The sequence below is a fragment of the Lagenorhynchus albirostris genome, chromosome 10 (assembly GCF_949774975.1).
Source record: "Lagenorhynchus albirostris chromosome 10, mLagAlb1.1, whole genome shotgun sequence".
NCBI lineage: Eukaryota > Metazoa > Chordata > Mammalia > Artiodactyla > Delphinidae > Lagenorhynchus > Lagenorhynchus albirostris.
The window spans coordinates 44,749,223-44,770,996 of record NC_083104.1 but is presented as its reverse complement, the minus strand read 5'-3'; the positions used below and the strand labels follow the sequence as shown (position 1 = coordinate 44,770,996).

Here is a 21,774-nt window from a genome sequence, read left to right as displayed (position 1 = left end):
CGCCACCAGGAGAGCCCTCTGACCTCATCTCTTGAAAGCCGTATGTATCGTTATCTGAGAGCTTTCATACAAAAGAAGTTTGGTTTTATAGTTGAAAAGAGAACTAAGACTTACTGATGACTGTCCCTAAAGTGCAGAGGCTCTGAGAATTCCTAAGAATCCTTCTGGTTAGCCCTTTGCCTTCAAGGATATCCACAGCTACATCATATTTGTAGATAATAACAGAATCAGTGTTAGCCTTCTACTCATGGTAGAAGGATAGTTAAGAATCCATACGCCTTAAAAACCTCCAGAAGTTTTTGCCCCCTCTGTTTGCTGTAACTAAGGAGTGAGAACTGGCCTTTCCAGCCAGAGAGGTAGAGCCTAGTGCATTCAGGCTCAGTCTGAAGTCAGTGCCCAGAGGCCCGCAGGGCCAAGTGAAAAGTAGTAAGGGAGGTGTGGAGGCCAGGTGATGAAGGCTGCTCAGAGGTGAGCTGAGCGAGGTTGGCAGGGAGTGACCCCTGTGGAGTTGACCACGAGGGTGACGTGGTGCCACTCCTGCCCACTCTGTGCGGAGATGATGTAACTCAGATCCATGAGTCATAGTGACAGTGGATGTCTAGTTTGCTTTCAACTCCACTGAATCCCCAAGAAATTAATATCCTGGGCATTTACTATAAACCAGGATTTAGTGTGGGTTCCAAAAGTCTTAGCCAAGTGTTGAGAGTAACCGGCCTCAGTGTGCCCTTGGAACGTCTTCTGTCTCTCAACTGCATGTTCCTAAGTTGCAGGGTCTCTGCTTTTCCTCAGGTTCTAGACCTCTCCAGGTTCCTTCCCAGGTCCGTTCCCGTCTCCTTCCTAAAATCTTCTTTCATCATCTCAGTTCTCCAAGGTCTCATTCCCTGGGATACTTAGAGTAGGGCTTGCCTTGATTGGCACGCTGTGCTGCCCCTTAGCCTGTTCTGACTGTCTGCCCCGCCCACCCACTGGATGGGAAGCTCCCCAATGGCAGGTATCTCGGGGCAGGTTTGGGGCGCTTCATCAGGATCTAGAGCAGGCCTGGCATGTGCTGTTCTTCAGTACAGATTGTTGAAGGAGTGACATTCACTTGTGTGCAGAGGAGATTTTTCATTTTTTACCTTCTTCAAAATTATATACTCTATTTTCTGTAATACAGCAGGGTATCAGTTGGGCAGACTACTGAAAGTGATGAATAATTAACAAATTGTTCATGTAGTACTTTGTAAAGAGTTTTGTGTATGTCTGTGCAAGTGTATGTGTTTGTGTGTTTTTAAATTTATGCAATTTCACACTAAGACCTTTTTGCTTTTTTAGTGTGGGGTCTTAGCTGCCATCCATTTATTCTGTCCAAGTCAGTTTGTTTTCTATGTTATAAAACCCTGTGATTCAGCAGACAGTAATTCATAAACATACTCTTTTTCTCCCTCCCTTCCAAAATTTATGTGGTGAGGTTGGCATTGATGGTAACTCAGCTAGATTCTGCTGTTTGGGGTTCTTCTAGGGGGCTGAAGAAAGGCAGGATTCTGAGGACTTTTTTCCTCACATTATATCACGACTTTATATTGTTCTTGGGTTTGATCAGTGAGCATTCTGTGGAGGGGTAGACGGGGGGATACCAATCTAGTGCTAAAACTTATTTTTAAGTGATCTTTGCCACAACCCACAGATAAATATTTGAGACTGTGCAGAACAGTTTCGTTTAACTATAGTCACAAAGCTTAGAAATTGTTATGTAATTTGACATTGTTTAACCTCTCATTCAGAGATTCATTTGGGAAAGACACAGCATCGGGTATAGCATCAAAGGATGTTAGGGAAGAAAAGGATCTTAGCTTGAGTCTCCAAGTAGATCGTTTCTCTCTGGGCACCCATTTCTGCAGCCACAAAAGACCCCTGCTACTGCTTCCAGTGGAGCTCGCAGCCCTGCACCTGGATAAGGCAGCTGATGCAAAATGATGCATCTGGCCGCTCTGCCCCTCTGAGTTGCTGTAGGGGAAAGTCTCCCTGTCATCTGTATGGCTTTAGACAACGTGTTTCCAGCTGCCCGAGGTTTTGCCTCTTTCTCTGCCCATGTTGGATCTGGTGACAATGAGTTGGACGATGTGGCCTAGAGGCATTGCTCTCGGCCTTTCTCTTTGGTGGAGTGCAGATCCCTGGTGGGAGCAGAACCCGCATGTTTTGTTGAACTTCAGAGCACAGAGACGTGCAACGTTTCAGAACTGGAGCTACGTGAATTATTTCTTCTGCTTCCTCAACAGGTTTTGGTTGGTTGATTGGTTTGCTTAACCTGCTACTTGTGCCCTGAGAGATGAGATTCTAAGTTTAGCCAATAAGACTGGCGAATGATAAAGTCCAGTCCTCCGGGAGTGGGCTGTTTATGCCTGTGAAGCTCAGGGCAATCGCCTAGGGATCAACACCCCTTCTGTGTTCACCCCACACCAACACAAGCTCATGACAGCCGTCACCATTCATTATCATGCACCCCAACAGGAGGAAGGATTCCCGGCCAGCCAGTCAGCCCGAGGGGACCAGGCATCTAGTCATTTGCAGCTCATCAAAATTCACATGCAGGCCCCCACTCACTGCAACTAGAGAAAGCCCGCGCGCAGCAAGGAAGACCCAAGGCAGCCAAAAAAGAAATAAATGTAAAGTAAAAAAAAAAAATTTCACATGCAGGAGGGGCTCTGACACCATCACTCTACTCACAGGTGAGAGTGTGGTAGCAAGAAAGCAACCCAAAAGGAGGGCTCCACGAATCCAGAAACAGCTGGAAGTGCCCAGAGTTAAAGAGAACAGTTAAAGTGCCCAGACTTAAAAAGCACTTCCTCTTGCTTTTCTGCTCCCTGACTGTTGAGAATGGCAGGGGTCCCCTGGGGGCTGACAGTAGACAGTGGTACCGTGTAGGAACAAGAGCTCTGTCTGTGTGCACCTCCCTCTGAAACACTGGTCAGCATTTCTTTGCAGGCACCCAGTGGCTGGATGTGTGCTAGGTCTCTGCCTCATTTTTCGTTCCAGACGGAGGTGAACAGCTGCCTTGGATGCAGAGACCTCTTGATTCAGCACCTGCAGACGGGAGGTTATTCCCTGAGCTCAGCCCTACTGGGCTGACTTTTCCTCTTGGGGAAAATCCTTCTGACCCTCTTTTCTTCCTTCCCATCCTTTCTCCCTCCGTAGTCTGTCTCCCTTCCATCCTTCCTCCCTCCCCTTATTCTTAGCACTCGTTCTGATTTCTGGTTTTCTCTCAGACCTGCATGAGGAAAATTTAATGATGCCAACTTGACATCTAAGCTCTTCAAGCTGAAGTTCATTTATTGAAATACAGGAGTTAAAAATATGAAAACACCATAGCTTTCCCTTTTCCCTCCTCCTCACTTGCTCATTCCTGAGCTCAAGGGACTTTTCAGGAACTGGTGGGACTGCTGGTTTCATGCAGAAACAGTGCCGCGACCAAATGGGCACTCCATAGATGAGTCTTGGATGCCTAACCTATAGCCAAGGCTGCCAAGGGTGTTTGTCCCAGAATAGATATTAAAGGGGAGGGTCAACTGATGTCTCAAGGCTCTTAGACATACTGCCTCGTTTGGCATAAGAAATTAATTTAAACTGTCATTTCCCTTTTCAACTTCAGAAATGGACCCTGGCAAGTATATGGTCACTTTCTCCCATGGTCAAGTTGGTCAGTCTCGTGACTCTTCTTGTTTGCCCAGCCCATGCCCTGCAGGTTTATTGATCCTTTTTCTCAAACCTTTTCCCAGCAAAATACACCTTGATCCCCCCTGTGGTTGTCCAGCATGAACCACATTAACATTGACCAGTTTATGCTTATATCTAGGGAATCTTCCAATTCCATTTAATTTTTTAAATACTAGTAAGAACACAAAATATCATCTAGGAAATGAAAAATTCCTGAGATGATTTTATCACATTGCAGCCAGTTTGTTTTCCAAGATGTTATAGTTTTTATCGTCGTGTGGCCAAAAATGAGCTTATCGAACGTTCCAACAAATATAACTGTTATTATCTAAGTAGAGTCTAAGAAAAGGAAAACTGCCCTCCATTATGGAGATTGAGAACAAAAGTGTGATCATGCATAAAATACCAAGTGCAGCAAATTTTAGGGAGAGTGACAGAGATCTGGGCTGCCTTAGATGCTGCTGATTTTTAAACATCACATATATGTGTTTGCAGTTCCCCTGATGTCTGATTTGTTACCTGCTCAGAATCATTTATTGGGAAAAGGTGCTCCTTGTTTAACATTTCTATGAGATGGCTAGGCTCTCCTATCACCTCTTTAGAGATAACCCTCTGCAACAAAAACTGGTTGAAAAAATCCTGTCAGCTCCAGAAAGTATGTGCTTCCCAGGCATGGGGGTCAGTAGGCATTATGTTGAGGTTTTCCCATTTCCCCAACGCTATCTCACCTACCTGTTCAGGGATAAGAGCTGACCTATCAAAGAAGATGCTAAGGACAAATGAGTCTGCAGCCCTGGGGAGCAATACTTAAAGCACTACTCCAGTGTGCACAAAATTTGTATCCATCTTTAAAGTTACCTCCTTGACTCTGCATACCTCGATATGATCGTTATTTATTTTTTTATTGAAGTATAGCTAATTTACAGTGTTTTGTTAATTTCTGCTGTACAGCAAAGTGATTCAGTTATACATGTATATACATTGTTTTCCATATTCTTTTCCATTATGGTTTATCACAGGATATTAAATATAGTTCCCTGTGCTTTACAGTAGGACCTAGTTTATCCATTCTGTATATAATAGTTTGCGCCTGCTAATCCCAAACTCCCAATCCATCCCTCCCCCACCCCCCTACTCCACCTTGGCAACCACGAGTCTGCCTCTATATCTGTGATTCTCTTTGTTTCGTAGATAGTTTCATTTGTGTCATATATTAGGTTCTGCATATAAGTGACATCATATGGTATTTGTCTTTCTCTTTCTGACTTACTTCACTTAGTATGATCATCTCTAGTTGCATCCATGTTGCTGCAGATGGCATTATTCATCCTTTTTTATGGCTGCGTAGTATTTCATTGTGTATCTGTACCACATCTTCTTTATCCATTCCCTGATGTGAATTTTAGAATCGTGAGGGCAAAGTGAGGTAATGGAAAAGGAAGATGCACTTCTGAGTTGAAGTCCTGGCCCTATTCCTTATGTTCCCTTCTCAGGGCTTTGATTTCTTTATTTTTAAAATCAAATGATTGACATAGAAAGTCCTCTCCAGTTCTTCCAAAGTCTGGTAGTATGATTCTTGCTTTGCTCCAGGCTTGCCAGCTGTTTTGGGGCAGGCCAAGGAGCTCTTATGTTTTTTTCAGCCCAGTTTTTTTTTCACTTACTGCACCATTTCTTTATGTGCCTTGCAACCCTAGGTTTAAGTAAACTTCCAGTCGTTTCCCGGTAATATCTTTTTCCTGCAGGTTTTACTGGTTCTGCTTTGGGACTGGAACCATGAGTACCAACGCCTGGGGAACTCCCACTGCAAAAACTGCCAACTCCCACAGTCACGATAGCTGTAATTGAAAGCTGTCTTGTGCTAATTCTGTGTATTGATCTTTTCATTCATTTTTGCCTTCTGTAATATTTTCTTTCTTTAGAATAGGACACTTCTTTATATTTGTGAGCAGTTATCTTTAACGGAGGGTCCCATTAAAACTGTCAGCGTCTTTCAGAATTTTAGAGTGTACATTTTCCATGCTGATTCAAGTGCTTCATGAGTACTTGACAAATATGTAGCAGGTGAGAGATTTTATGTGTTTCATTTTAAGTCAAAATATCTGAATGCATCACTTATTGCAAACATTATTCAGATGTAAATAGATACTGGTTGAAAACGTTTTGAGAAAAGTCTTTTTTTTTTATCCTTTTGTAGTTCTGTTTCATACCCTTAAATAGCAAACTTTAGGCGCTCCATAAATATTTACTGATTGCTTCATTGAAGGCAGTTTCTAGTTGCTGACAAGTTCATTTCTCGAAAGAGCATCCCACAAGCTGTATATCCCTTCCCAAGCTGTGTTCGTATAAGCGACATTGAGCGTTTCCTTATTTTACCAGAGGCCACTGCATACTGGGCACTGCACCTAGGCTCTGGAGACCCGGCTAAAAGTCCTGATTTTTCCCTGAAGGGGCTTGGCACTGGCCGAGGAATCGATGAACAACAGTTAAGGGATGTGGTAGGTGCTGTGATGAAGGCAAGCACGGGAAGGTGATGGAAACGCCGTCCAACGTGAGAAGGGCAGCCTTCGTGCCTGCCCGCACCCCAGCTTCAGCAGACAACATCTGGCCTGAATTTTTAAGAAGGAATATGAGTTTGCCAAGCCTTTAATGTTGTTTTTTTATTGTTGTTGTTGTTCTTTTCCTTTTCTTTTTTTTTTTAATTCGGGTATAGCTGTTCCACAATGTTGTGTTAGTTGCTACTGTACAGTGAAGTAGAGTTCCCTGTGCTATACAGCAGGATCTCATTAGTTATTTTATACATATTAGTGTATATATGTTAATCCCAATCTCCTGATTCATCCCCCCCTCCTCCTTGGTGTCCATACGTTTGTTCTCTACATCTGTGTCTCTATTTCTGCCTTGCAAACTGGTTCATCTGTACCATTTTTCTAGATTCCACAGATAATATACAATATTTGTATATTATATACAAATAATATATATAATAATATATAATATATTATTATATTATATATAATAATATAATAATATACAATATATAATAATATACATATATATGTATATACATATATACATATATATAATATAATATACAATATATATAATTATATAATAATATACAATATTTGTTTCTGACATACTTCACTGTATGACTGTCTCATATACAAATAATATATATAATTATATATATATAATAATACAATAATATACTATATATAATAATATACAATAATATACAATATTTGTTTCTCTCTTTCTGACATACTTCACTCTATATGACTGTCTCTAGGTCCATCCACATCTCCATCCACATCTCTGTTGTTGTTGTTCTTACTTTGCACGTTGGCAGGGATGCTAAGAGAAGGCAGGAGGGGTTTTGTGTCTGGATGCACACTTGTATTTTCTCTTTCTCATCTGTCCCTGCTATTTCAGGCCTGTATTTAGCTCAGAGAGTGTGTTGTGGGCCAGAGTGGCCTGTCTTTCAACACTCCAGGCAGACACATGAAAGGGGTACAGTCCATCCCTGGGGACACTGGTCCTGGCAGCTTCCCTTCGGCTCCACGGCCAGGGTTCTCCCTCCTGAATAGTGTTGGCTCGGGCCTGCTACGCCTGCCGTGAGGCCTAGGGCCCTGCTGGGAGCCAGAGGACGGAAGCTTCCTGCTGGAAGCCTAAATAGTGTGAAAGGGCACGGCTGGGGAAGCCAAGTGACACAGTTAACCTGCCGGAAGGGCATCCACAGTGCCCTGCCGTGGGTGTTGCACAGGACTGGGCTTCAGGAGCCGAGCTGGCACACTGATTGACAGGTGGCACCGGCCGAGCCAGGCTCCCTTCCGCGCCGGCTGGAATGTACTGCTGATAATAACTTGTGTTTGCTGCCAGAGGGGCTCTACCATGTTTGTCAGTCAAATTTAAAAACAATTTGAAACTCTTTTCTCTTGTGTGTTTAACCAGAAGGATGGAGGGAGATCTAAATAAAAGAAAGGACTTAATTTTATACCTCTAGGCCCTTAGGGTGAGAGCATCATATGTTTTTGGCTACAGATTGGAGAAGAACATTTCCAGGCCCTTGGAGTCTCCTCAGAGCCTGCTCAGCCCCACAAAACCCCGACCACAGGGCAGAGGAGCTGGTTAACTTCTTCACAGCTGGTAGAGCAAAGGCCCAGTAGCGGTTACCCCAGCACCAATTTCCTCATACCCCAAACAGTCCCACTTTGGACCCCTACATCCTGGCCTTTCTTCCCAGGAAATCCCATATATATATTTATGAGTGAATTCATTTTAAATCACTCTGTGCCCTTGCCGTTTAATCCAGTTTGTTTCCTTCCCTGTTTCTCACCCCCAGGGGTCAGTATTTGTCTCGATAAGTCTTGAGACTATTTCGAACTCATAATGCAATGCTCCTCTGGGATTGAAAGCCTTGGAGCTCCAGTGCCCTTGCTCTGTCATCTCCTGGTTCTTGTGGCTTCTCCCCCTTTCAGGCCTTGGAATCCCACTGGGACTTTGGACACAAACTGGACTGTGGGAAACAGTGGCCTCCCTCCACCCTGGATCTACTGTAGACTCCGACACACTCACTCCCCAGGCTCGCGGCCCCCGATGTCAGTCCTGAGAGTGGAGCCTAATCTCTGCCACTTTAGAAAGAGGAAGCTGGTTAGCAGTCAGAACGGTGAGGCCGGAGGTAGAGATACCTTTAGGAGACGGTGGTGGCCCCGGCCAAAGAGGGCAGTGGCAATGGGGTTGGAGAGCAGACGACAGATTCAGGAGGGGCTCGGGGAGAACCACGGGACTGTCATGGCTGATTGGATGTGGGAGATGAGACTAGAGACAGCAGTCCCGGGTGATTCCAAGATTTATGACTGGGTGGCTGGGCAGATTGGAGGGTCGTTCATTGAATTGGAAAATGGAAAAGGAGAAAGTGTGAGGGGAAAGGAGCTGAGTTCAGTTTAGATTCCACTGAGTTTGAGCTGCCTGTGGGACAGCCTTGTGAAAAATCAATAACATGAAAGTGTCCTCTTCTGCATGCATGTACTCATGTGGTTTGGGTGCTCTGAAGGCTCGATTCTGCAGGCTCCAGATCTCTAGCATTCTGGGCACGCAGGAGAACGTATGAAAAGGAGAGTGAGTGGACACCCCACTACGTCCTGGGGCAGCACATCTGTACCAAGTGCAAGTACATGTGCAGTACAGGGGCAGCTTGCAGAACAACGTAAGTTTTTCCCCCTGAAAGGTAATGTGAATGTGTGTTGAATGGGATATGCTGTGTGTTTATTTCTAAGAGATCGTGGATGTCACGTGTGCATCACTTGTGTGTGCTTCTGCTTTTCGTTCTCTCGGTGCTCTCTCTAACCTTGTAGGATCGGTTCTTGTCTTCTAATGTGTTGTCTTTTGAATCCCGACCCACACCAAGGGCGGAAGAGAGTTGCCACAGTTCATTATTATTTTTGATCGTTAAAGGTATCTCCTACCTGGACTGTTCAGACCCCAGCCCCACTTTTTCATCTGGACATCTGGAGTCTTCTAGTGCCGTTTCCATCGTCAGATATTAGCGTCAAGTATAATGCTCCGTTTACAGTGAAAGCACTTTGGGAAGGCTGATCGTTTTTTAGTGGTGTTTCCTTGCTGTGCCCTTGGTGTTGCAGAGCTGTCCTCTTCAAGCACTGAAGCAATTAGTTTCGAGAAGGCTGATTCTTCAGGGTCCAGTGCTCTCCTACCTTTCATTTGCTGAAGCTGTACATTTTAATGAAGTTGTTTCATCTATGTTGCCAAACACTAGAATTTTGTGGCTTCCATTCTAATTATCTCTACTGGCAAATGCTATGTTTTATTAGAACTCTCAAGTGCCCTGTTTGTTAAATGTCCGTACACTGTGGCGTTGGGCACACAAATTAGGTCAGCCTTGCTTATTGGGCTGTGGATGAAGGAGTTAAAGATTTTTGTCATAATCTTAAAGTGCAGTAGGATCGCCTTGGGTGTCTTTGTAGGACAGCAGTGATGGCTTCTCCTGTGAGCTCGGCTTTCTTTCTCACCCGTCAAGCCTACACTGCCACTGAGCGTCTCAATCATGTGGCTGTTGACTGTGGGGCCAGTATGTGATTTCATCCTTGGGGGTAGTATGCCCATTCTTCCCTTTCCTTAGTTGCCTAATACCCACATCTTGCTTCCCGGGTTGCATGTCTTACAGCAAATGATCTGTATTAAGGGCTCTGGTGAAGCCAGGAGTTCCCAGTGGTGGTGACACAGGGCTGGTCACATTGTAGCCGAAGACGGAGGGCAACATTACAGTAGCGGCCCCAAATCAGTATGTCTGTGCCTCTTTCCACCCCTGCCTCTGGATTCTTTTAGGTCCGTGGGTCCTCAGGTCATGTTGGCTAACCGGGGGTGTGCTGACTGGTGACCCTGACACCCCACCCTCCGCTCTCCTGCTCCATTAATGTGGTCACCAGGCAACGTCGCTTGGTGATTAGGGACCCCTGCCATCCTACAGACTGGATCCCAGCTTCACAATAGAGGAGCTGGGTGATCCTGGGCAAGTGACACTTCATCTCGCTAACCTCAATGTCCTTATCTGTAAAGAGGGGAGAACTGTAGTCACTTCAGGATTTTGGTGAGGATTAAATGAGATAGAATGCTTGGGGTAGAGGCCATGGCACATAGTACCTTATCAGTATATTGTCAGTGCTGCCTTGTCCTGGCTCGGGCCCACGTGGCAGCTCTGCTTCAATCAGCACAGAAGGTGCTGGTGCCTGGGCCCCAGACCCTGTGCCAGAGACCCTGTTGCAGGTCATTAAAAGCTTCCTTCTCTCCGCACACCACTTTTCTTCCATGTGTTGGGGTGCCAGTGGTGTGGACCCCTTTCTTTATTAGTGAGCCATGGGGATTAAAGAAAAAAAAAAAAAAGACACCAGGATTTTACCTAGGCTTCTCTTACAGTCCTTTCACCCTGGGGCTCAGGTAGACTTTGTAGGGAGAGGGGTTGTCTTAGAGGAGCATCTAATGAAGACACAGCCTTTAATCAGCATCTTCCCTTCCCTCCAGCTCTGACCCAAGGTCTTTGAATCAAATTTGTGGTTCCCTTTCCTCTTTACATCAGTCTTCCAGGGGCCCAGGAAGAACCCTTGTCCCACATGTTTACCCTGGTGGTTTCTCCCTTCATATAATTCTCTACTCTGACTTTGAAAGTAAATATGATGTTTTTCAAAGCATAATTTATCCCCTGTGGGCCATGAATATGGTTGTGAACAGCAAGAACAAATCTTAATAAAGTTGCTAAGAGAAATGAAATAATTCAATTTGATAGAAAATAATAGAAGTATTGCTTAATTCACATTTATACCTTCTCAACTACTCTTCGCCTGTCTTTAGCATTCTTTCTGGGGGAAGTTATGATCTAGGCCACAGCAATAACTGTCTAGGTTCCCCCTAGAGAACCATGTTGTCATCTTGAGCAGGAACAGTGACTCTGTTCCATGGTCTCCCTCCCTCATACTAGGTAATAAACATTTATACCTACAAGAAGGAAGAGGAAGTAAGTACAATTTTATAATATAATCTTAATAATGCTCCTACTTTATTTAGAACAAAGTTCAGTCTATGAATGGTCTGAAAATCAACAACAAAGAAACTAAAACACAACAGTGTTTTGAATAATGGCTAGAATAGAAAAGGAATCATGCCTCCCAGTCTGGTTGTAGGATTATTGGTCTCTATTCTCTGCATCAAATATGGTGCCCTGAGTGTTTCCAGTGATAAGGTTAGTGGGGGCTTTTGACAGAGTGTACCTTTATGCCCCTCTGCGGATTGAGTAGTGGGGCTGGCAGAGCCCTTCCTTCTGCAGTGATTCTGGAAACTCCAGGCCAGGAGTCTCAGGACCTGGTTGGCTGGGGTACGGTCCTGGGTTCTTAGTGTTCAGGGATAACGGAGGTTTGGAAACTTGGCTTTTGTACTTAAGGGAAATGCCTACATCAGCAGGTGGCTGTCGCTCTGTGAGCACAAGGAAAAACCAAAGTATTGGCTTTGCAATGAGCCAGAAATACTGCCAAGAGCACAGAAAAGGTGCATTTAATCATAAAAACATGTATATGGAAGGAACAATGGATTTATCTCCAGTAAAACTGACCTATATTTGCCGACAGACTGGCCTTTGAACCAGGAGTGGTATGTGTTATTTTACCAAATGGGACCAAAAGAAGAGATTTGTTAGTGTCTTTATTCTTCACAAGAACAGGTTTCCTGTGTATCGTTAGTTACTTTATCATGAGTAACATGTCACGTCATCTTCGTGCTTATTAATCACCCTTTCCTTCCAACCAACTGTAAGAATAATTAGATGAAATTGGTGGCAGCCCATTGCTTCCACATTAATATTCTTAAGCTGGTGTCAGTGAATTTTATATGGTTGAGGCTGTTCAGTTTGGCTTCTCCGTATCTATCGATTGCCCTTTTTGAGCAGAATGAAGGTGTTTTTATTAAGCTTGGATGCCAATGAGAGTTATTTTATGGTGACCACAATGCAAGGCACTGTCAGCATGTCGGGGAATGGCCGGCGTGGCGCTGACGGGCTCGGCTGTCCCCCGGGCCCGGCTGCCAGCCCCGCAGCTAGTAAGTCTTCTGTTTAGGCTCGTCTGATGTCTCTCCCTCACTTATACTTTCAATGACCTTTTGTGTATCTATCTGTAAAGGTAAAACAGAGAAACTCACAGCCTAATAGCATCAAGCATCAACATCCACTCTTAAGCCTGTGTTTCTAAAGAATATAAATTTTCAGCCAGTGGTATTTGGAAAGCAGACCTTTTGGCTTGTATTAAAGATATAGATGGTAAGACTCATGAAATCAGGTGGCTCCTGTTGGTGGGATGTACAAGTCTGTTAACTGCAGTTTCAGAGCCTGATGCCGTGTTGGTATTTTGGTGCGCTTTGGAAGCCGTGTGTTCATCAGGGGAGTCCTGGTGTCTCTGCTGCACGTCCTCATTCTGAGACCTGGGCTACTGGAGCCTCTACCGTCTAGACCATCACTGGTCTTAAGGGCAGAGGAAAGACAGGACAGCGAAGCCCTCTCTGACCCTTAAAGCGTCTGCCCAGATGAGTCTAGTTGGCCAAAGTAAGTCCAGTTATGGGCATCTCGAATTATGAGGGGGCAGGGAAGTGTCATCCTCCTGCATATGTAGGAGGGGGAAGTGGGAAATCGTGTACATTTGTAATGACTAACTCGAAGTCACAAATGTAGATTCTTGAGTAAAACGGAAAGCTGGGTCCTTGAAAAGACCAATAAAATAGGCAAGGCTTTGGTGAGTCTGACCAACAAGAAAGAGGGAGGAGGCAGGTAAAAGGTGATGTCAGTCGGTTCAGAGAAGACAGGTGAAGACTGGTGACTGCTGTGTACGGTTCTATTACAATACGCTTGGAAACTTGGACATTATAGGTGATTTTCTTGGAAAATGGAAATAAAATTGTGTCAGTGTGTACATTCCTGAGTATAAGATGTTTTTCAAAAAAATATTTAAAGATCTACCGGTAAAAATACACTGAGCCCAGTTGCTCTTATTAGTGAGTTCTACCACATCACCCAGAAATAGATGCACAATAAGTTATTTGTGGAATAAAATGGATGGACAAGGCTAGCGTGAAACTGATACTAAAATCAGATGAGGATGTCACTCATAGGCCAATAACATTGAAGAACATTGATTCAACTACCCTAAAACAAACTAGCTAACAGAACCTGGCAGCATAAAGAGTAAATCCAAACCTGCTCAGGCGCTGCCTTCCGAAGGAGGTATGCCTTACATGCCTTGTTTAAAACTGCAGCCTTCCCCCGCGGCACTCCCAAGCCACTTTACCCTGTTCTGTTTTCTCCTGTAGTGTGTATCATCTTTAACATACCATGGAATTATTTACTATGTTGTCTTCCCCCTCTGCTTCAAGGTAAACTCCACAGGGCAACCGCAAGGGCAGGGCTGTTTCTTAAAAAAAATTAGTGAAAAAAAATTTTTTTTGGTCTCTTCTATTCACTGACATAAGCCAAGTACCTAGAACAGTGGGCACTTAGTAAATATGTATTGCAAAAATGAGTTAATTCTAAATGCAATATGGGATCCTGGATTGGATCCCAGAACAGAAAAGGATGCTAGTGGAAAATATGAAATTTGAATAAAGTCTGTAGTTCCACTGTTAGTTTTGTATCAGTGTTAAGTCCCTAGTTTTGTTTCTTATTTTAAAGATTTATTTATTTATTATTTATTTATTTTATTTATTTTTGGCTGCGTCAAGTCTTAGTTGCAGCACACGGGATCTTTGTTGAGGCATGCGGGCTCTTTTGTTGTGGTGCGCGGGCTGCTCTCTAGTTGTGGCATGCGGGTTTTCTCTCCCTAGTTGCGGCATGCAGGTTCCAGAGCGTGCAGGCTCTGTAGTTTTCCAGCACGCAGGGTCTCTACTTGAGGCACGTGAGCTCAGCAGTTGTGGATCATGGGCTTAGTTGCCCCGCGGCATGTGGGATCTTAGTTCCCTGACCAGGGATTGAACCTGTGTCCCCTGCATTGGAAGGCGGATTCTTTTTTTTTTTTTAACGTTTTTATTGGAGTATAATTGCTTTACAATGGTGTGTTAGTTTCTGCTTTATAACAAAGTGAATCAGTTATACATATATCCCCATATCTCTTCCCTCTTGCGTCTCCCTCCCTCCCACCCTCCCTATCCCACCCTTCTAGCTGGTCACAAAGCACCAAGCTGATTTCCCTATGCTATGCGACTGCTTCCCGCTAGCTATCTATTTCACATTTGGTAGTGTATATATGTCCATGCCACTCTCTCACTTTGTCTCAGCTTACCCTTTCCCCTCCCCGTGTCCTCAAGTCCATTCTCTAGTAGGTCTGCATGTTTATTCCCGTCTTGCCCCTAGGTTCTTCATGACCTTTTTTTTTTTTTAAGATTCCGTATATATGTGTTAGCATACAGTATTGGTTTTTCTTTTTCTGACTTACTTCACTCTGTATGACAGACTCTAGGTCCATCCACCTCGCTACAAATAACTCAATTATGTTTCTTTTTATGGCTGCGTAATATTCCATTGTATATATGTGCCACATCTTCTTTATCCATTCATCTGTCGATGGGCACTTAGGTTGCTTCCATGTTCTGGCTATTGTAAATAGAGCTGCAGTGAACATTGTGGTACATGACTCTTTTTGAATTATCGCTTTCTCAGGGTATATACCCAGTAGTGGGATTGCTGGCTCAAATGGTAGTTCTATTTTTAGTTTTTTAAGGAACCTCCATACTGTTCTCCATAGTGGCTGTATCCATTTACATTCCCACCAACAGTGTATGAGGGTTCCCTTTTCTCCACACCCTCTCCAGCATTTATTGTTTGTAGATTTTTTGATGATGGCCATTCTGACCGCTGTGAGATGATATCGCATTGTAGTTTTGATTTGCATTTCTCTAATGATTAATGATGTTGCGCATTCTTTCATGTGTTTGTTGGCAATCTGTATATCTTCTTTGGAGAGATGTCTATTTAGGTCTTCTGCCCATTTTTGGATTAGGTTGTTTGTTTTTTTGTTATTGAGCTGCATGAGCTGCTTGTAAATTTTGGAGATTAATCCTTTGTCGGTTGCTTCATTTGCAAATATTTTCTACCATTCTGAGGCTTGTCTTTTTGTCTTGTTTATGGTTTCCTTTGCTGTGCAAAAGGTTTTACGTTTCATTAGGTCCCATTTGTTTATTTTTGTTTTTATTTCCATTTCTCTAGGAGGTGGGTCAAAAAGGATCTTGCTGTGATTTATGTCATAGAGTGTTCTGCCTATGTTTTCCTCTAAGAGTTTGATAGTGTTTGGCCTTACATTTAGGTCTTTAATCCGTTTTGACTTTATTTTTGTGTATGGTGTTAGGGAGTGTTCTAATTTCATTCTTTTTTTTTTTTTTTTTTTTTTTTGCGGTACGCGGGCCTCTCACTGCTGTGGACTCTCCCATTGCACAGGCTCTGGACGCACAGGCTCAGCGGCCATGGCTCACGGGCCCAGCCGCTCCACGGCATGTGGGATCTTCCCAGACTGGGGCACTAACCCGTGTCCCCTGCATGGGCAGGTGGACTCTCAACCACTGAGCCACCAGCAAAGCCCTAATTTCATTCTTTTACATGTAGCTGTCCAATTTTCCCAGCACCACTTATTGAAGAGGCTGTCTTTTCTCCATTTTATATTCTTGCCTCCTTTATCAAAGATGAGGTGACCATATGTGCATGGGTTTATCTCTGGGCTTTCTATCCTGTTCCGTTGATCTATATGTCTCTTTTTGTGCCAGTACCATACTGTCTTGATTACCATAGCTTTGTTGTATAGTCTGAAGTCCGGGAGCCTGATTCCTCCAGCTCCGTTTTTCTGTCTCAAGATTGCTTTGGCTATTCGGGGTCTTTTGTGTTTCCATACAAATTGTGAAATATTTTGTTCTTGGTCTGTGAAATATGGAAGGCAGATTCTTTACCACTGGACCACTAGGGAAGTCCCATTTCTGAGTTTTGATCAGTGTACCTTGGTTGGGTATGCTGTTAACATAGGGAACATCTGGGTGAAGGGTATATGGAAACTCTCTACACTGTCTTTGCAACTCTTCTGTAAATCTAAAATTATGTCAAAAGAAAATTTTATTAAAACTAAGTCCAAAGAATTCTAAGATCCTTCAGCATTTAAAAAGTAAAATAAAATTTCCACTCAGATGACACCTTCTCGATGAGTCCCACCCTGACAACACCATGTAAAATGATGGACAGCCTCACTGCCGAACTCCCAACCCTCCTTTCCTGCTCTGCTCTTTTCTTTTTCTACCATAGCACTTGTTATCTTCTAACACGTAGTCCAGTTTACTTACTTACTGTGCCTGCTTTTTTTTCTTCTTTTTTTAGTATTTATTTATTTATTTATTTGGCTGCTCCGGGTCTTATTTGTGGCATGCGGAATCTTTGGTTGGGGCACGCGGGATCTAGTTCCCTGACCAGAGATCGAACCTGGGCCCACTGCTTTGGGAACACAGAGTCTTAACCACTTGACCACTAGGGAAGTCCCTGTGCCTGTTGTTTGTTGTCTCTTTCCATGAGGACAGGGAACCTTGTTTTGTTCTCTCAGGTGCCTAGAACAGTGCCTAGAACAGGTACATAATAGGTCTTCATTAGTTATTTGTTGAGTGACTTAATAAATATGATATAACTTATGTTTAGATAACAGAGCAAACCATGTATTCTGTGTGTGTGTGTGTGTGTGTGTGAGAGAGAGAGAGAGAGAGGGAGAAAATGAATAGGAAAGGGTCTGGATGGAGTCTACTAAATTGATACACCCATAACTCTTTAGGATAGGACTCGTTATTAACAGAGTGACCAAGGGGCGGGGCCAGGGCTAGTGTGGGACAAGCTAGCCGCCTAGAAGCACTCACTTCCAGCAAGTGCTTGCATTGGCACAGTCCTGAGAGCGAGTGCCTCCATTCTTTCTATACTCTGTGCAGCTGGCTTGCCTCCCCTAGTCCTGGAGCTTAAAGACTTTATTTTTATAGTATTTGAAATTTTATAGTTTCAATCACAATCAGTGCTAGTTGTTTAATTTTTTAAAAATTCAGAAGAGTGAATAGGAAACAAAACTAAAGCAAGTTATTTTTTTTAATTAATTTATTTTTGGCTGTGTTGGGTCTTCGTTGCTGTGCATGGGCTTTCTCTAGTTGCGGCGAGTGGGGGCTACTCTTCATTGAGGTGCACGGGCTTCTCATTTCTGTGGCTTCTCTTGTTGGCGGAGCACGGGCTCTAAGCATGGGGGCTTCAGTAGTTGCGGGATGCGGGTTCAATAGTTGTGGCTCGCGGGCTCTAGAGCGCAGGCTCAGTAGTTGTGGTGCACGGACTTAGTTGCTCCGCAGCATGTGGGATCTTCCCGGACCAGGGCTCGAACCCATGTCCCCTGCATTGGCAGGTGGATTCTCAACCACTGCGCCACCAGGGAAGCCCCAAGTTATTTTTAAGATCCCTTAAAAGTTACAAAGAAGTTGTCTTTTGTGTCTTTACAATGAGAAATGAAGGCCGAAGTTACTCCCTGCTGTATGATGCAAAGCGTTAGGGAAAGCAAAATTCACTTTTTCAGGTCCCAAGTGTAGTTTATTACACTGAAGCAGTGATGCAATAAGTCATATCCGACATAACCAGCAATGTGTAAGACTAAAGAAGGAGAACAGCAGTTTACTCTCCAAACTGCAGAAATTATTTCTTTCAGAAGTTTTTCTTCTGTGATCTCAAAATCACTTTCATGTGGTTTCCTAAGTTCCACGTACTTGGTCTCTGATCTCTCTGACTCCTTTGGTGCCCTTTGAAAGCACAGAGGGCTATGTGGTTGTCCCTCAGTGCGTGGGCAGGGGACCGCATGCAGCAGTGCTGACACTGAGCGATTCGTACTGCCTCCCGCTCACCTAACGCACTGATGGGGCCTTGCCACAGAGGGGTGTGCTTCACCCAAGTGCAGAAAGATAATCATTCAACCTTGTAAAAGAATGCAGGGATGGAGGTCGTTTGATCGTTTGTCTTTATTATGATGTAATGCTATTTCTGTACTGTTCTGATGGAATGGTGGTCTGTTGCAGGAACATCAGGCGAACATTCTGGGTAACACCATGCAAAGTGTGGTTGCATTGCTCAACAATCTGGTCACCTGCAAAGATCTGAATATGAAGCTCCTTTATGAACAAGGTAAATGCTTCTTAGACTTCATCTTTTGATTGTGTTGAATTTTGCCTATTTGTAAGTTTCCTCATTTTACCTAGTAGAGAGTCAAGAAGTGCTATTTAAAGTTGATCAATCAAAATAGATGTTTAAAGGTGTACAAATAATGCTACATTACCAGCAAAAATGGAAAGTGTCGTTAGATTGTGATAGATTCTCTGAGTTAATTCATTGTCCTTCATGGCACAAAATCAATACAAACTCCTTACAGATGAGAAACCAAGAAGTAGAGTGTAAGCAGAGTATTTAGACTTATTTGTGCCTATCAAAATGAAAGCATATATGGTCAAAAGCACCTTGGAAAATGAGACTGGATGAATTGAGGGTGGCTTTACTTTGCACTTTATGCATATCTGTAATATTAAAATGAAAAACTTTTTAAGGACTTCATTTTTTTAGAGTAGTTTTATGGTTAAAACCAAACTGAGAGGGAGGTACAGAGATCTCCCATAAAACCCCTGCGCCATTGTCAACATCACTCACCAAAGTTGTATGTTCTTTACTAAAGATAGACCAGCACTGACATCCTAGTCACCCAAAGTCCTTAGTTTACAATAGGGTTCACTCTTGGTGTTGTACATTCTATGTGTTTGGACAAATGTATGACATATATCCATCATTACAGTATTACACGGTGTCTTTTCTTTCATTGCCCTAAAAATCCTCTGTGCTCTGCCTCTTCACACCCCTGCCTTCCGCAAACTCTGATCTTTTTATTGTCTCCCTAGTGTTGCCTTTTCCAGAATGTCATAAAGTTAGAATCACACAGTAGGTAGTCTTTTCAGATTGGCTTCTTTCACTTAGTACTGTTTATTTAAGGTTTCTCCATGTCTTTTCATGGTTTGATAGCTCATTTCTTTTTAGCACTGAATAATTCTCCGTTGTCTGGATGTACCACAGTTTATTAATCCATTCACCTAACAAAGGACATCTTGGTTGCTTCCAGGTTTTGGCAGTTCCGAATAAAGCTGCTGTAAATATCTGTGTGCACCTTTTTTGTTGTTGTTTAACATCTTTATTGGAGTATAATTGCTTTACAGTGGTGTGTTAGTTTCTGCTTTATAACAAAGTGAATCACTTATACATATACGTATGTTCCCATATCTCTTCCCTCCTGCATCTCCCTCCTTCCCACCCTCCCTATCCCACCCCTCTAGGTGGTCACAAACCACCTAGCTGATCTTCCTGGGCTATGTGGCTGCTTCTCACCAGCTATCTATTTTACATTTGGTAGTGTATATATGTCCATGCCACTCTCTCACTTTGTCACAGCTCACCCTTCCCCCTCCCCGTATCCTCAAGTCCGTTCTCTAGTAGGTCTGTGTTTTTATTCCCATCTTACCCCTAGGTTCTTCATGACCTTTTTTTTTCCTTAGATTACATATATATGTGTTAACATACGGTATTTGTTTTTCTCTTTGACTTACTTCGCTCTGTATGACAGACTCTATGTCCATGTGGACTTAAGTTTTGAACTCCTTTAGGTAAATACCAAGAAGTGCAATTGCTAATCATACACTAACTGTTTGATTTTGTAAGGAACTGCTAAATTGTCTTCCAAAGTGGCTGTACCGTTTTGCATTCCCACAGTGAGGGAGAGGTCCTGTTCCTCAGCACCCTTGCCAGCAGTTTGTGTTGTCAGTATTCTGGATTTTGGACATGCTGATAGGTGTGTAGTGGTAGCTCATTGTTTTAATTTGCCTTTCCCTGATGGCATATGATGTGGAGCATTTTCTCATATTCTTGTTTTCCATCTGTATATCTTCTCTGGTGATCTCTGCTAATAACTTTAACCTAATTTTTAATTGGGTTATTTGTTTTCTTACTGTTGGGTTTCAGGAATTCTTTGTATATTTTGAACAAATGTCCTTTATCAGATCCGTCTTTTGCAAGTATTTTCACCCAGTTTTGTGGCTTGTCTTCTGATTCTCTTGGTATTGTCTTCTGCAGAGGACAAGTTTTCAATTTTAATTAAGTCCAGCTTATCAGTTATTTCTTTTGTGGATTTTGTCTGTGGTGTTGTATCTCAAAAGTCATCACTATACCCGATGTCATCTTGTTATGTTATCCTCTAGGAATTTTATAGTTTTGAATTTTTTACAATTAGGTCTGATCCATTTTGAGTTAATTTTTGTGAAAGGTATAAGGTAGGTTTTGTGTGTGTGTGTGTTAATTTTTGTGAAAGGTATACGGTAGGTTTTGTGTGTGTGTGTGTGTGTTAATTTTTGTGAAAGGTATAAGGTAGGTTTTATGTGTGTGTGTGTGTGTGTGTGTGTGTGTGTGTGTGTGTGTGTATGTTGCTGTCTAGTTCCAGCACCATTTGTTGAAGGGACTGTCTTTGCTCCATTGTATTGCCTTTACTCTTTTGCCAAAGATCTTTTAACTATATTTATGTGAGTCTGTTTCTGGACTGTCTGTTCTGTTCCATTAATCTATTTGCTTATTCTTTCACCAGTACCACACTGTCTTTGATGTCTGTAGCTTTATAGTAAGTCTTGAAGTCGGGTAGCATCAGTCCTTCAACTTTGTTCTTCTCCTCAATATTGTGTTGGCTGTTCTGGGTCTTTGCCTTTTCATATAATCTTTAGAATCAGTTTGTTGATACTAATAAAATAACTTGCTTGGACTTTGATTGGGATTGCATTGATTCTATAGATCAAGTTGGGAATATTGTTGCATTTTAAACATAATGTCTACTACTTTTATATTAATAAAATCTTTCATTTGAATGTTCATAAAAATAAGACTTGAATGAGATCAGTCAGTGGATAAGATCATTAAGTCCCTGTTCTGATTTTTTCCCCCAAGAATTTAGAGTTTTGTTTCTATGTGGTCATTATATTTAAATGTTGGCAGTATTTTTTTCCTCCCCTAAGAAAAATGTACATTCCCAGTAGTAATAAATATTGCCAACAGTTGAGGGATTTTAGTGCATAGAAATATTTATTCTTTTATACAGCAGCATCCTATTCTGTTTTATGAGTATGTCAGAATAGACCAGTACTCTAATGGATATGGGTAATGTCCAATCTTTTGCTGTTACAGATAGTTCTGCAATGAATAACCTTATGCATGCATACCTTCACACAGGAGCAGGGCTATCTATAGGGTAAATTCCTGGGGTTAGAATAGCTGGATCAAGGGGTATATGCATCTGTAATTTCCATAGATATTGACAAGGTGGTGTAAGTAACATGCCAATTTGTACTTCCATCAAGTCACATGAGATTGGTTGTCTTCGGACCTAAGAGTATGTTATGTTTTCCCATTTGTTTGACTTTGTTTCTTTATAGTTTTCCTTATATAGGCCATATGCATTTCTTGCTGTTAATCTCTTC

The 21,774-nt window shown here is 42.7% G+C and overlaps 1 protein-coding gene across 1 annotated transcript in view; it reads left to right on the top strand.

Moving 5' to 3' along the window:
- Positions 1-21,774, top strand: part of ULK4 (unc-51 like kinase 4) — a 506,210-nt gene that overhangs the window by 247,903 nt on the left and 236,533 nt on the right. The window contains exon 31 of the mRNA XM_060164074.1: positions 18,298-18,403. Within this exon, the coding sequence (XP_060020057.1) occupies positions 18,298-18,403 (106 nt within the window). The remainder of the gene's footprint in view (positions 1-18,297; positions 18,404-21,774) is intronic.